General features: G+C 40.4%; 1 protein-coding gene across 1 annotated transcript in view; it reads right to left on the reverse strand.

The window, feature by feature from the left end:
* Nucleotides 1–5842: 5842 nt before the first annotated feature.
* The window catches only part of cep120 (centrosomal protein 120), a 30133-nt gene continuing 19166 nt past the window's right edge, over nucleotides 5843–16809 (reverse strand). Inside the window, exons 18-20 of the mRNA XM_085785796.1 lie at nucleotides 16592–16690; nucleotides 7057–7202; nucleotides 5843–6162 (exon numbers count right to left, since the gene is read on the reverse strand). Of these exons, the coding sequence (XP_085641922.1) occupies nucleotides 5916–6162; nucleotides 7057–7202; nucleotides 16592–16690 (492 nt within the window). The 3' untranslated portion in view covers nucleotides 5843–5915. The remainder of the gene's footprint in view (nucleotides 6163–7056; nucleotides 7203–16591; nucleotides 16691–16809) is intronic.

The following is a 16809-nucleotide window of genomic DNA, read 5'->3' on the forward strand; positions in this document are numbered from 1 at the left end:
ACACACACACACAAACTGGACTTTTCCACTTTGAGTCTGATTTCAGAGATTATTCCTGAGAGGATTCGACAAATTCACCAAAACAAACAGAGCGAAGCGTCGGAGCATCAATCACTGGTGTTTTTCCTCCGTGGGAACCGGATTCAAACCCAGAGGCACAACACACACACACACACACACACACACACACACACACACACACACACACACACGAGTCTGGATTACATTACATGTAATGAGATTATGGAAGTGGTAGTTTTAATTAAGAGCAGTTAGTGTGAAGGAAGGAAAACAAACAGAGAAAGTGCTGAGTGGAGAACGAGAGAACGAGGAAAAGAAAATCATGTTTTTAACCGTTTCCACTTTGACTTTAATTTATTTGAACAAGTAAAAAAAAAAGAAAAGTAAAAGAAGAACAGACGGAGTAAATGTGCAGAGAGAGAGAGAGAGAGAAAAGAAGGAGTGGTTCAGGATAAAACATTTTCACCGTGTGAACGACTCAAAGAAAAACACGACGAGTCACTAACAAGTGATGACATCATTATTATAATCGATCAATTGGAAACTGGGAGAGAAAATGACAGTTGATAATAAACCAGGGCTGAGATCAACGTCATCGTAACCATGGAGATGTTCACTGACAGGTTAGAAACAACGAAAAAATAAAACACTGTTGAAAAAAATCTACAGAACAAAAAAACATTAAAGGGATAGTTCAATATTTTGGCAAATTGGCCCCATTGCCATAATCCCTATAGTCATAGCAGTAGGTTCGTTACCTTTAATTGTGGGTGCAAGCTGTTTTTAGAGCGCCGGAGCAGAGCCGTGAGCGGCTCAGAGCTACGCTACGGAGGCTCATTATGGGATTTCTTGGTTTCCCTCATCAAACTCATCAAATACACAATCCAACAACTCCACAACGCTCTGGTGGACAAGTTGTGACCTGCACATTCACCACGCTATGAGATAATAACACAACGTTACCACACAGAGTTGTTTTAGAGGGAAATTCATGCAAAACCGCTGATGCACGTTGCCTTCAGGGACAGTTTTTCATCAACAGTCTCTGTATTTCCCTCTAAAACAACTCTGTCTGGTAACGTTGTGTTATTATCTCATAACGTGGTGAATGTGCAGGTCACAACTTGTCCACCAGAGCGTTGTGGAGTTGTTGGATTGTGTATTTGATGAGTTTGATGAGTTTGAAACCATGAAATCCCATAATGAGCCTCCGTAGTGTAGCTCTGAGCAGCTCACGGCTCTGCTCCGCCGTTCTAAAAATAGCTTGCACCGACAATTAAAGGTAACAGACCTACTGCTATGACTATAGGGATTATGGCAATGGGCCAATTTGCCAAAATAATGAACTATCCCTTTAAAGTGGCTTTAATGGGTGTAATGGTTCGGGTTTAGGTGGAATTTCCCTTTAGGGAGGGGCTGTGGGGGGGGGGGTTGTACAGACAGAGGTCACACTTTCAAAACCAATTACACATGAAACTGCAGTTTTTTTTAAATTTTAATTGGAAACATGTTGATGGAGAAAAGTGGGAAAGTTTCACTGTGAGAAAAAACACAGACTGATGTTTAACCTGAGTGTGTGTGTGTGTGTGTGTGTGTGTGTGTGTGTGTCCATATTTAACACTGTTGTTGTTTACAGATTGTGTTTCATCCGTTTTGTTTCAGGTCAAATCACATTCGACTCATTTATTGTTTTTACTGTTCTTCACTGAACTGTTTCCATGTTTTTCCATGTGTGTGTGTGTGTGTGTGTGTGTGTGTGTGTGTGTGTGTGTGTTCACAGTGAGGAAAGGCAGCGCAGGTTTGAACTGAACTTTATTTAACCTGCAGCGCTGACGACAGATTAAACTTCTCACACTGCAGCGTACGGTGGCTCAGAGAGGTCAAAACACACACACTGTGAGTTTCTTCATTAATAATGAAGTTTCATCAGTGTCATTAAGATCAAAAGGGAAAAAAAAATACTGTTTCATTTTCACAGTCACCGATTGTAAATGTGATTTTATTAAGTTGTTTTTGTTTAACAAACTATGAGCTGTGGAATAGTTTTAATTTGTATTTTAAGTTCAATATTCACTCATTAACTTGTAAACACACAAACTTTAACTTTATTTAACTTAGTTTAGTTTAGTTTATTTATTTATTTCATTCATTTATCGAGCATAAAAAACAAAAAATAAAATAAAACAATGACAATACTGTAACTCTTGAATGAAAGGGGGCAGAAAGAAGTGAACTTATATTGTCTACCCCTTGTTCCAAAGAATTCATTCACAAATTAGATAGTACCTACATCCAACTTAACCGTACGGTGGCTCAGAGAGGTCAAAACACACACAAATATTCACTAAAGCAAATTAATAAGAGTTTGATCAGTGACATAAAAACATTTTATACAACAGTTAGTTCCAACCGGTTCAGAACGAGTCATTTGATTGGACAAGAGACAATGCGACAGCCGCAATTGTTAGATTTCATCAATAAGACCAACATTATCTCCTAAAAATAATTTAACCAGCCGGTGGTAAACCTTTTAAAACCTGCGGGTAAGTTATTTAGCGATCGTTTTCTCCCCCCGGGATGACGACGGAGGTTGGCCGGGTCACGAGCTCTGCAGACCGGCTGCTGCCTCTGTGATGTCGCGGTCGCTGCGGAGCTTCACTTCTCCGAAAAACGTCGGAGCAAACTTCTAAACAGCCGTCGTTTCATTTGGATAAACTGGCCGTATATTTGGGATCTAAACAGTTACTTTCCCGCATGAAAAAATATAAAAACTTAAAGGAGCATTAACGCAAATCCAAATTCTTAATACGGCCACTAGATGGAGCCAGTGGCAGAGCATATCAGATATAAACAAGTGGGCGTTTTGGCTATTTGCTTTGTAAATTTATAGTTATGGCTCCCCACGACCTATCTTTTGCATATTTCAGCTTATTTTATGCTATTACTGCTGCTTAAAGTGTGTGTGTGTGTGTGTGTGTGTGTGTGTGTGTGTGTGTGTGTGTGTGTGTGTGTGTGTGTGCAGGGCCGTTGCCGATAATTCTAGGGGCCCAGCGCCCAGTGGGGCCCATAAAAAAGCCCAGTAGTCTAATCTTTGTATGACTGATTTATTCAGTGTAACACCCTAATACTCATAGTACACTGTAAAAACACAACATCTTTCTAAGAATATTTGTCTTATTTCTTGTCCAAATGTCTCATTTCTAGTCTAAACTAATCTCTTTACCTAAAAATTAACTTGTTTTTAGATAATTTTCACTTAAATTCACAATAAATAGAAAAATCTGCCAGTGAAAGTACGTTTTTTGTGCTTGTAATAAGGAAGAAAAACTTGCTCCACTATCAGATTTTTTCTACTTATTCCAAGTGAAAATCTGCTTGAAAGAAGTAAAAAGTGTCTAAAAACAAGCTACTTTTAATATGATGTGTCTTATTTTAAGTAGAATGATATTTGTTTTGACTAGAAGTGACATTTTGACTAGAAATAAGACAAATATTCTTGCTAAGATACTTGAGTTTTTGCAGTGTAATGCTGCATTAGCATCAAAACAAAGAAGGCTAAATAAAAAACGATAATACATACGTAGTCTAAGAAAAAAAAAAAGGAAAAGTTAGGGGGAGGGGCCCACTTTAGTATTCTTTAAGGGGGCCCAGAATTCCTAGCAACGGCCCTGTGTGTGTGTGTCAGTCAAAACAAGTTTTCCAAGCAGGAATTTCAGATAAAACTCTGAAAGACGATTCATTTCAGATGTCAGAGTTCCTCTTGTTATCCTTCTCTTCCTCCTCCTCCTTCTCTTCCTCCTCCTCCTCCTCCTCCTCTTCCTCCCTGTAGATGGATGAGTCGTGAACATCTGCTCACCATCAGCCCAGATGTTAACACACACACACACACACACACACCCTGTGCTCAGTGTTAACATGTTGTTGAACATGTGAAAACACGTGTCGTGTGTCGACCTCCAGCTGCTTCTTCTCCTTCTTCTCTCACTTCATATTTTAACTTGTGAACTTTTTATTTCCTGTTTTAACCTTTGATTCAGATTCAAGTTTTATATTTGTTTTGTTTTTATTTCCATCAGTTTTATCTCTAAAAACAGATTTTCTCACTTGAAACAACAACTGACTCGTCTCTTTATGTTTAAACCTTCAGACGTTTCAGCAGCAGAAACATAAACATCAACACGTCTCTTCATCATTGCCTTTAAACTTTCATGTTGTTTTGATTTAATCTGATGAATTCTTATTGAAACTCACGATGACAAAGTTTTACATTTATGAGAAAATATGTCAAAATAACACAAAAAATGATATTTTATAAATAAAAGACCTAGTTTTTCCGCTAACACTTTACAGTAAGAGTGCCTTAATTAACGTTAGTTAGTACATTATAATTTTACATTATTAATAAATTATTAAGTAATAATAATAAAAGTTGAATAATGTAATTAGTTATCATTATGTATGCATTACTCAGCATTAATTAACACATTAGTTTATACAGTATATTAATGCTTAATAATGTACTAATAAGGGACCCTTATTGTAAAGTGTTAACAGTTTTTCTCCTTGTTATGAGAAAGTGAGGAACATAGTGAGTCGTAGTCGTGATAAAATCAACTTATAAAACACCAGCGTCAGAAATAAAACATTAAAACTAAATAACTCACATTCATCTGATCCTGTAGATTTAAAACTGTGAGTTTCTTCATTCGCAGGATTTTAACCTGATCACTGATCAATCAATGACTGATATATAATATTAATGAAGTTTCCTGAAGCTGGGCCAAAGATTTGATCAAAAAATAAAATACTGTTTAATTTTCACAGTCACTGATTGTAAATGTGATTTTATTAAGTTGTTTTTGTTAAAAATTTTATTTTAAGTTCAATATTCACTTATTAACCTGTAAACACACAAACTTTAACTTTATTTAATTTAACATCTGTTCTTTTTGCCTTTTAAAAACTAAATCAGACACACAGAGAAGCTTTTATACCAAAATAATTTATTACACACACACACACACACACACACAAACACATAAAATAATAAATTAAACTCCTCAGTGTTTCCTGAGGCGACGGCGCCACCTGCTGTTACACAACCACAAACTACAAGGACAACAACAACGTGTCACTGGTCTTCACAGGAGATAAACAATAAACAAACTAACAAACACAACAAACAAACAGTTGATCAGTTATTTTCTGTCAATAAACTTATTGATTAATGTGAAACTGGGAGTTCAAAACACAACGACGACACAATAACACGACACTGATCAAACTTTCTCTCCTAATTTAATGAGTCTTAATCTGATTTAACGTCTTTATTTCTTGTTTCCTCCTGGGTCAAGGAAGGAGGGAAGGAAAGAAAGATGGAGGAAGGGAAGAGATTGGATCAGGGAAGGAAGAAGAAGAACGAAGGGAAAGAAGGGAGGAAGGAAGTGAAAAGGATGGTGGGAAGAAGGAAGGGAGAAAGGAAGGAAAGAAAGAAGGATGGGCAAAGAGAACAGATTGGAAGGTCAAAGAAGGAAGAAGAAGGAAGGATGGAGGGAAAGAAGGGAGGGAGGGAGGAAAGAAAGAAAGAAAGACAGAAAGAAAAGGAACAGATTGGGTCAAGGATGGAGGGAAGGAAGGATGGAGGGAAAGAAGGGAAATGAAATCAGTTCATTCATCCTGATCAATCAGAGAAAATTGATCGATTATTAAACATTGTTTGATTTGAGAGAAAATGTTTGTTTTTGTTAGTTAAAGTTTCACATTTATTTAAGATAAAAAAAACAAAACAAAACAAAAAACATGAAGTTTGTTCCTTCCTGAATCAACATGAATTAAAAACTCAGAGTAACAGTCTCTGATTGGCCGTCAGCTGAGCGCCGGCCTCTGATTGGCCGTCAGGTGAGCGCCGGCCTCTGATTGGCCGACAGGACTTCCTGTATCTGTCTGCTGAGCTCGGCGATGATGCGGTCGTCGTGCGTGTAGACGCCGGTCCGCAGCAGCGAGTCTCTCTCCTCCAGCAGGCGGCTCAGGTGCTCGTCACCGCTCTCGTTAGCGCCCGTGGCAACGGCGTGGGCGGGGCCTAACGACGAGGGGGCGGAGCCATAGGGGGCGGAGCCTAACCGGTCGTCCTGCTGCTTTAACCTGAGGCAGAAAAAACAACATGGAGAAGATGAAGTTTGGTAGAAAAATGAAATAAAAACAGACCAGAAGAGGCCGTGTGGCGTTTCTGCAGGTACCAGCAAATCTAATTTAATGCTTTTTATTGCCATTTCAAACATTATTAATGCCCATGACTTACTGCAAGTACTATACATGTGTGTACGTATACTTACCTATATAAACATACACACACCCAATTACTTGGTTCCACACGTTATCACACAAAAACACAAAATTAATGTTTATATACTAAGAATAAATCAGTAAAATTATTTTTTCATCAAAAGTTAAATTTTTTAATGCGTGTGGGAATCAAATTTAATGTTTTTTAATGCCATTTAAGGCCTTAATTTTAGCTAAATTTATTTAATGACTTTTAATACTTTTTAATGACCCGCGGAAACCCTGTAAAAGTTTTATATCCCAGCACAACTTTTCAAAACAGCTGATCACTACTGGAAATAATCATATAAAATGAGCTCCTTCTTATTAAAAACAATCACGTTTATGTTTCTTTAAAAATAAAACAAATATTGGACAATTTATCATTGGTAAATACATTTTTTTTTATAGGTTTCACACTGACGTTTGTCAATGTGAAATTTTACTTGTTTTATTTTGAAATAAACTTTTTATTTCCTGTTTTCACTTCATCTTTGTGATAAAACATTAAAAATATAATTAATATTAAAAGTTTCAGAGTCATAACCTTGTTAACTCAGTGAGTTTAATTGAATTGAATAGAAAACCTTTATTGTTGCTGCAAATTAAAATACAGCAACTTATTTTACTTATTTTATTTTGAAATAAACCATTTTAATTTCCTGTTTTCATTCATCTCTGTGATAAATATCTGAAGTGAAGTCGTTTCCTCGCCTGTTGAGCTCGTTCCTGATCTCCTCCAGCTCCTGCCGGTCCTGTCGCACCGCCTCCTTCTCCTCCGTTGCTAGGTAACGCAGCCTCATGGCCTCCAGCTCCGCCTGCTGCTTCTTCAGGCGCGTCATGGCGTTTTCCTGCTCGCGCTGCACAAACACACACACACACAAACAAACTGTAGCAAACCACTTCTTGGTTTTATGTATTGCTGTTACTCATTTTGTCCACAAGAGGGCAGCCTTGTACTGCTAAAATGGCTAAATAAGTTAAACTCTTTTAAAAAACTAATAGTTAAGTTACTTTAAATGCATTGTGACATGATTTCGTTACATAAATATATTTCATGATTTGAGTGCATTATAGTAAAATGTAATTCATCTGGTTTTATATGCATATTGTCCGTTTTGAAGGTTATATTTGTAATGAGCTTTTATTTTGAAGAGACCACTAACATACCTTGTCACTTCCTGGCTGTATTGTGAACAGTATGAATGAGCTGACGGTAAAAGTAAAAGGTTTTAAGGTGAACTAAGGAAAATAAGGAGATAAAGCAACGGTAACTCAAGAATAAAACACCAAAGACGGTATTAGCTACCTACCCCCGAGGAGGTATAAGGTTAGTGTGTGTGTGTGTGTGTGTGTGTTACGGTCATATTTACGTTACGTTGCTATGCTTAAGCTAAGCTAATTCTCGCTCACCTGCGGTAAAGCTACGGTGTATTGTACAGGGCAGAGTGGAAACATAAATGTAATTGTGCTTTTTGTGTTTCTTCAGTTCTCACGTTGGTTTTCATGGAGCTGTTTGTGAAAATAAAGACAGTTTTGAGAAAATCATCAGTCGGGTCCACAATCTGTCGGAGGGTATGCTACACAAACAAAAAAAAACGAGTTGGATTGTAAACATTTCATCTTTCATTTCAGTCACAACTACTGTATTTCAAACTGACGACTGACTGCTCGTCCAATCAGATCGGAGGAGAGTCGGAAAACAAATGTTCAGACACCGACCAGCTGTTGTGTTTTGTTTTGTTTAGTTTAGTTTTTTTTTTTGTTGAGTTTGGTGATACATTTGTCTGGTTTCACATTTTCATAAAAAGCGTCCAGAGCTGCTGCTGCTGCCTGAGAACACACACAGAAAAAAAAAACTTCATAAAAACGTCTGACACTCGTATTTTCTCTCCAGACGGCCCCAGAAATTACCCATAATACCGTCTGGTTGTCTCACAGCTGGACGGACGCTAATAAATCAAGGAAACGGCGCGAGCAGAGAAAACACACAAACACTGAACTGATGTGGTGTGAACGAGTGGAGTTCAGGTTCAGGTTGAAGGTTTCCTCCGATCGAGGATCAATCAAACCGATCGGTTCACAGTCGTCGGGCTTACAGACGACAGACGAGCAGATGTTCAAACTAGTTTCAGTCACTGAGTTGGAGAAATGAAAACATCTGGATTTAGATAAAGTGACACGGATGAATGATTATTAACTGAAATTCATGGTTTATTAATGATTAAAACACTTTATTAATACTGTATCTGTTAACTTCTCATTATTATTAATTCACAGATTAATTGTGTCAGAATAATTCATGGAGGAAGGATGGAGGGAAAGAAAGAAAGAAAGAAAGAAAGAAAGAAAGAAAGAAAGAAAGAAAGAAAGAAAGAAAGAAAGGGAACAGATTGGGTCAAGGAAGGAAGAAGAATGAAGGATGGAGGGAAAAAGGGAGGGAAGAAAGAAGGAAAACTTCTCATTATTATTAATTCACAGATTAATTATGTCAGAATAATTCATAATAATAATTAAAGTTTGACTCACTGTTGAGTTTTATGTGAAACTGTTTCTGTTCACTAATAACTCTCTGTGTTTTCATGTCAATTTATCATAAAGAAAGAAAGAAAAACCTGGTTGTTAAATGTTTTAAATTATTTCAGTGTTGACTTTATAATAAATACAAATTATTAAACATTAGTTACTTAATTAATGATTAATAAAGAAAAGAAACAACCTGTTTCTTAAATGTTTAAAACAACTTCAGTGGTACATTTGTTGACTTTATTAAAACGACAAATTATTAAACATTAGTTACAATGTTTAACTCTGGATCTATAATCTAATCTATAATGTGTTTAATTATTGAACTTTCATACTTAATAATAATAATAGATCAGTATTATACATCAATAACAAACCAGTTATTTAAAAATGCCAAAACATTTATAACTGTTGTAGTTTTGATAAAGTTTTAGATAGATAGATAAATAGATAAGATAGATAAAATAAATAGGATACAAAGAGCAAAAATATATGATAAAATATATCCTGCAATGTCTAGACAATGAACACGACAAAGGAGCAACCTAGATATAAGTTATAAAGTTTTACCAGGAAGTGTTTATTGATATAGAACATGTTCTGTTATTCTGTTTAAATAAAGTTTTACGTAAGCTTCCTGTGTGATGTGGAGTCGACAGGTGGAGGTGACGTCAGCGAGGTGACGGAGCTGAAACCTGTCGCGCCGCTGACACAGAGCAGAACGAGTCCTCTGGATGGGAAAACCAACATGTTCACACACACACACACACACACACACACACACAGACACACACACACACACGGAAAGCTTCCATTTTCACACGGCTGATCTCCACCACCTCCGAACAGAAAAACACACATGAAAACACACACAATCTCTCTCATGAACACATCATTCACTCTCTCTCTCTCTCTCACACACACACACACACACACTCTCACACACACACAGACACACACACACACTCGTGTTGACACAGGCGTGCTCTCTGTGGACCATTAGCCGTCTGTATTTCAGCCGTTTTCAGGCTAATTACTAGAAAAACAAACAGGCCACAACATTTTCTCTGGAGCTCGGAGCCAAAACAATCTGAGGCCGAGGCCTGAAACAATTAGAGGACGAGGTGATACTGAGGCCTGGAGGGGGGGGGGGGGGGGGGGGGGAGAGGAGGAGGGGGAGTTACTACAACTCTGCTGCCTGGAGACGCTGTGGTTCACAGACTCATGGAGGTGGATTTAAAGGTACATTGTGTAGGAATTCCTCCCATCTAGTGTTGCGGTTGTATATCGCAACAAGCAACTCAATCCTATTTTTCATGCTGCATTCACCTGAAATTGGGCAGATGGCAGACGGACGACAGCCGCTGCACGTAACGGCATAAACAAGCCTCTATGTAATAGGGCTGAGCCGATACGCTTTTGTGCCGATTCGATTCTCTAACGATTTTTGGGTCCCGATTCGATTTAAATTGCGATTCTGATTAAACAAGTATTGCGATTTTATATTTCAATTATTGTGATTTTCTGTCCCTAAACAAGAGCAGGTTGAACCAAACACTTGACAATACATCATAAGTCATATTTACAAAAAACAATACACACAACACGGTTTGACTTTGTCCCAAAAAATAAATAAATAAATAAATTTTAAAAATCGGGAAAAAAAGCACCAGAAAAAAATCGCGAGTAATATAAAAATCGATTTTTTGGCCCAGCCCTACTGTGTAAACAAGTGGTCCGTCAGCACGAGGCAAAACAATACACGTGACAATATGTTGTCATGGCGATGTGGTATTGTTTACCTGACCCACGTTTTACCGTCTTTCTCTCGACTTCTGTGACTAAAATGACGTCTGGTTTGTTAGCGACGGCCGTCCGCCCGACTGCAGGTGAATGCAGCATCAGTGTAACGCTCCATTCCTCCTCGCTGCGTTACCGCGGTGACTTTTCACAGACGCCACCTCGACCTGAGCCGACAGTTGAGACGTTCAGTTGTTGGGACGTTCAGGCGCTCAGATATTTAGACCTTCAGTCGTTGAGACGATGAGACATTCAATCTTTCAGAAGTTCAGTTATTCAGTCGTTAAGACCTTCAGTCATTCAGTTGTTCAGTCATTCAGATGTTCAGTCGCTCAGATATTGAAACATTCAGTCGTTGAGACGATGAGACATTCAATCTTTCAGTCGTTCACTCATTCAGATGTTTAGACATTCAGTCGTTGAGACATTTAGATGTTCAATTGTTAAATCATTCAGAAGTTCAGTCGTTGAGTTGTTCGGACGTTTAGATGTTCAGTCATTGAGACATTCAGTTGTTTAGTCATTGAGATGTTCAGTTGTTGAGATGTTTAGACGTTGAGTTATTCAGACCTTCAGTCATTCAGATGTTCAGTTGTTGAGACATTCAGTCGTTCACCCATTCAGATGTTTAGATGTTCAGACGCTGAGACATTTAGATGTTCAATTGTTAAATCATTCAGAAGTTCAGACGTTTAGATGTTCAGTCAGAGACGTTCAGTTATTTAGTCGTTCAGACCTTCAGTCATTCAGATGTTCAGACGTTCAGTCGTTGAGACGTTTAGATGTTCAGTCACTGAGACATTCAGTTGTTCAGATGTTCAGTTATTGAGACGTTCAGCCGTTCAGTCGTCTGGTCTGAGATCAGAGGATCAAACGTCAGAGTGAAGTTCCTTCAGTCCGGAGAACAAACGTTTGGACTCGTCGTTTTAAATCGACTCAAACCTCCTGAAACCTCTGGAGAAAACTTCATGTTTTCTGAAAATATTCCTCGAAAATGTCTCAAACTCTCTGACCTCCCCCCGTCTGGACCTCCCCCCCTCTCCTCCCTCCTCCTTCATGATATTCCAGGAATGAGCAGTGGGAACTGGGCCGAGTCTCCACTGGGACCAGTAAAACTGAAACTCAGACGACGCGTCACATCTGCTGCTGCTCGACGGTTTAATACAAACAGACGACTGAGTCACGTGACATCACAGTCACATGACCAGATCAGATACTCAGGGGTTTTATCTCCTGATTTTAGACGGAGATCAATCGACCTGATCGATCAATAAATGAGAATAACTGGTGTTATTCTCCTCCGTCCAGATTGTTTCTGCTTTTATTTTGAAAAAAAGTCCAAAAAGGGAAGCGAGTGAATCTTCTCAACACTGATCAGCTGATCCACGGCCGCCATATTGTTGTGTTTTAACGAAGGATGACACATTTAAAGGGATAGTTCACCCAAAATTCAAATTTCACTCATTATCTCCTCCCCCTCATGTGGACTAAGGGCTGGGAGAAGTTTCAGAGTCCTCCGTGTCTTCTCTGAGTTACAGCGGGGCTCCGTGCAGCACTGCATGTCCATATGACGGTTGTTAATGGAGCTCACTTTCTTTTCTTCGTCCAAAAAGCATCCAAATACCTCCATGCTGCTCGTATGTAATGTCCCTCTTGTATTGAAGCCCCGAAATGAGAAATTGTTCCGAAAAAAATTAAATAAGTCTATGTTTCAAGCTTGTTTGTAGCGGAAGCTCCCAGTGTCTCAGTTTACTGCTCTTCCTGTGACCGGCGGAACAATTTCTCATGTTGGGGCTTCAATACCAGAGGGACATTACATACGAGCAGCATGGAGGTATTTGGATGTTTTTTGGTGTGTCTTTTTGGACGAAGAAAAATGAGCTCCGTTCTCAACCGTTATATGGACATGCAGAGCTGCACGGAGCCCCGCTGTAACTCAGAGAAGCCACGGAGGACTCTGGAACTTCTCCCAGCCCTTAGTCCACATGAGGGTGAGTAGATAATGAGTGAAATTTGAATTTTGGGTGAACTATCCCTTTAAAACTTTGTTGACTGGAGTTCAGTCAATACCGATCATCACTATGACACATTTCATCCCCATGAAGAGACAATTAGCAGGCTTCTTCTTCGTAACGTTTTTTGTTTTGTTTTGTTTTGTTTTTTTACTTCCTGCTGAGCTCTGATTGGCCGAGACACAGGAAGTTACAGGCCCAGTTCCTGTTCCAGTAAATCGATCTTTTCTCTCACTGGTCCATGTTCCCGTTGATTTTACAGGAATAAAAACACAATGAATTCTTCCTCTGACCTCGGAGCTCCAGACTGGAAACTTTAATCTCTTCGTCTGATGTTTTTTTTTTCTTCTTTGTACGAATAAAAATAAAAAAGCGTCTATCTAAAGCTCCTTGTCTTAATATTTGCAGCAGCCGAACTCTGATCGAAGCTCCGCCCTCAAACCTCCTGAGGAGAAAAGCACATTATTCCTCCGACAAGAATTTTTATGATCCGACTTGAGCTAAACAGTTGCCACGGCGAGCGACGGGCGGCGAGGATGAATAGGCCGAGAAAAACCAAACAAGCTCCGGCTTTAAAAAAAAAAAAAAAAAACCAAGGGAGCGGCGAGACGAGACGAGACGGACGGAGGAGTAAACACAGGAGTGATATTTTATTTAAAAAAAAAAAAAAGTGAGAGTGAGACACGAGAAGAGACGAAGCCTCAGACGGATTATTACTCAACAGGACGAGATTAATGGAGAGAGAGAGAGAGAGAAATAAATCACAGGCTGTTTTCTTTATGGTGATGTGGCACTTAGAGGAGGGGGAGAAGGGGGGAGGGAGGAAGAGAGGGATAAGGAGGGAGAGGGGGAGAGAGGGAGGAAGAGAAGGTGAAAGGAAGGAGGGAGAGAGCGAGAGAAGGAGAGAAAAGAGAGATAAGGAGGAAGAGGGAGGAAGAGAAGGGGGGAGAGAGAGGAGGAAGAGGGGGAGAGAGAGAGGAAGAGAGGGAGAATGGGAGGGAGAGAGAAGGAGAGAAAAGAGAGATAAGGAGGGAGAGGGAGGAAGAGAGAAAAGAGGGAGGGAGGGAGAGGGGGAGAAAGGGAGAGAGAGAGGAGAGAAAAGAGGGATAAGGAGGGAGAGGGAGGAAGAGAAGGAGAAAGAGGAGGATAGAGGGATAAGTAAGGGAAGGGGGAGGGAGGGAGAGAGAGAAAAGGAGGGAGAGGGGAAAGAGGGAGGAAGAGAGGGAGAAAGGAGGGAGAGAGAGAAGGAGAGAAAAGAGGGATAAGGAGGGAGAGGGAGAGAGAAAAGAGGGATAAGGAGGGAGAGGGAGAGAGAAAAGAGGAAGAGAGAAAAGAGGGAGGGAGGAAGAGAGAGGGATAAGGAGGGAGAGAGAGAGTGAGAGAAGGAGAAAATATAAAGATAAGGAGGGAGAGGGGAAGAGAGGGAGGAAGAGAAGGAGAAAGGAGGGAGGGAGAGAGAGAAGGAGAGAAAAGAGGGATAAGGAGGGAGAGAGGGAGGAAGAGAAGGAGAAAGGAGGGAGGGATAGAGCAAGAGAAGGAGAGAAAAGAGATGGTGAGAGAGAAACAAAAAGACGTCTGAGAAAGAAAAACCAGGAAGGAAAGAGGGAAAGGAGGAGGAGGAGAGGGAAAGCTGAAGAAAAATGAAAGAGGAAGAGGAGGTGAAGAAAAATAGAGAGAGAGAGAGAGAGAGAGAGAGAGAGAGAGAGAGAGGAGGAAAAATGTGAGTCCAGTTTTCCAGCTGCTTCACGTCAGTAACAGTTATTAGTTTGTCAGATAAAGTCTGTGTGTGTGTTTACATTAGACTTAGACTGAGTGAAGACCCACTTAGAGAGAGAGAGAGGGTGTGTGTGTGTGTGTGTGTGTGTGTGTGTGTGTGTGTGTGTGTGTGTGTGTGTGTGTGTGTGTGTGTGTGTGTGTGTGTGTGGTGTGTGTGTGTGTGTGTGTGTGTGTGTGTGTGTGTCTGTGTGTGTGTGTGTGTGTAGTGTGTGACAGCTCTCACACATTTCATTGTCTACTTCACTTCACATAAATATTTAGCTCTGGTGTAAAAACACACCTCTCTCTCCTCCTCCATCTCCATCACACACACACACACACACACACACGTGACATCACAGTCCGATCAGTGATGTCACCGCCGTCGGTCCGGATCAATAACTAACCGATCACATGATCAACACATCAGCTCTGGACCTGAGATGAACTCATGTTTGATTAAAAAACAGATTTTACTTCCTCTTCAGGGCTTTTATTTTGACAGCGTAAACACTGAGACGTTGCGTTTGAGGTCAGACAGGGTGTGGGATTTTCTAGCGTCCACAAACACACTTTAAAGAGACACGGCAACATTTTTTTTTTTTCGTGTCTTGCCTCACTCCCGAGTCCATGACCAGCAGATAGACACCATCCTTTCAACTGTGCGTGCAGTAACGAGGGAGATACGGGCAGAGTTAGCGCAGCGCTAATTAGCTTAGCTCAAACGCTGGAAGTGTATAGGTAGTGTTAGCCTGCCTCCACCTAAAGTCATCAGAGAAACTCTTCAGCAACTCTAAACGGAAACCGACGGGCCCATCTTCGTCTCAGAGCTGACAAAACTCTCCGGTAAGGCATCTTGAGCGGTCAAATGCCGCTAACGGGACGAGATCAGTCAAAACGGAGGGTTCAAGCAAAGACGGTTTGTTTTGGTTCAAGTTAGCTACATCGAGGGTAGGTTAGCTTCCTATTTCGGAAAGCACAAAATTCTATAGAATCGTCACCGTTTTCTGTATGTAAAGGGAAACGGGTGTTTTATTTTGTTAAAGTAACCGGAAGTGCGTTGGTCACAACAGCTAGCTTGAGTAGCGCCGAATTCGTCTGAACAAAATTGTAAACAGCTGGTATTTAGACAAATTAACGACACACTGCTGATCTAAACGGCTACTTTCTCACCTAAACATGTTTGAAATGTGGATAAAGTGATATATTTACAGAGTTTAGAGCTAAAACGAAATCAGCTTCTGACTGCTGATTTCGGCTCGGGTAGCAGGCAGGCTAACACTACCCATACACTTCCAGTGTTTGAGCTAAGCTAATTAGCGTTGCGCTAACTCTGCCCGTATCTCCCTTGTTACTGCACGCACAGTCGAGAGGATGGTGTCTATCTGCTGGTCATGGACTCGGGAGTGAGGCAAGACACGGAAAAAAAAAATGTTGGTGTATCCCTTTAATCGTGTTTCGACGTGTTACAACGTGTTTTCACAGGTGTTTTCACAGCTGATACATCTTCACTTCCTGCCTCTTCCGCCTCCGTCACTCGTGCTGCGTTCGTGTGCTCGTGTCTGAGTCGGCGCTCCCACCGCCACCGCTGCCGTGTGATAATCAGCTGACGGCGGCCAGTGGCTTCCTGTTCTCGCTCTACTCTCAGCTGCTAAGTGTCGGACGAGCTGTCGTCGGGAGGAGGAGTCGCCCGATGTGTCGCCATGACAACAAAACGTTAGATGTTTGTACAGGAGCGGACTGTTTTCTATCATCAGGGAATCGAACATCTGACCTCTGCTGACACAGGTGCAGGGAAAACACTACACTCTGATGGTGCGTTCAAGGACGCTCAGACATCTGAGACTTTTGTTTCTTAGTTTGAGCAACCGATAAATTATCAATCGTCACGTGACATATAATCAATCAGCTAATTTTTGATTATTAATTAATATTTTAAAATGTAAATAATAATTAACAGAAGGATTTTCTATTTTTTTCATTCTTTTTGTTTGTTTTTAGTTTAAAATCTTTTGGTTCTGGCAGAAAAAACAAAACAAAACAAAGTGACTTCTCTCCAGGTGTGAACTCAGACATTAAGCCCCGCCCCTTTTCCCCCCGAGCCTGCTGTCTGATTGGTCGATGTGATGTCACTGCGAGCGGCGAGCGGTCGGTACCTGTTTGAACCGGGCCAGCTCCTTCAAGGCTCGACCCCACTGCTGCTTGTAGTGCAGCTTGGACTTGGTGGTCGACTCCAGCTTCCTCTCCAACTCCACCTGAACACAACACAATCAGTTACCATGGCAACGACAGGATTTCTTCTTATTCTTTGATGTTTAAATTTGATTTTAATATAAAGTTGAATGAAGTTTGGTGTTGTTGGTCATCACAGGAA

The sequence above is a fragment of the Trachurus japonicus genome, chromosome 9 (genome assembly GCF_045865225.1).
Source record: "Trachurus japonicus isolate A0001 chromosome 9, Traja_1.0".
NCBI classification, from domain to species: domain Eukaryota; kingdom Metazoa; phylum Chordata; class Actinopteri; order Carangiformes; family Carangidae; genus Trachurus; species Trachurus japonicus.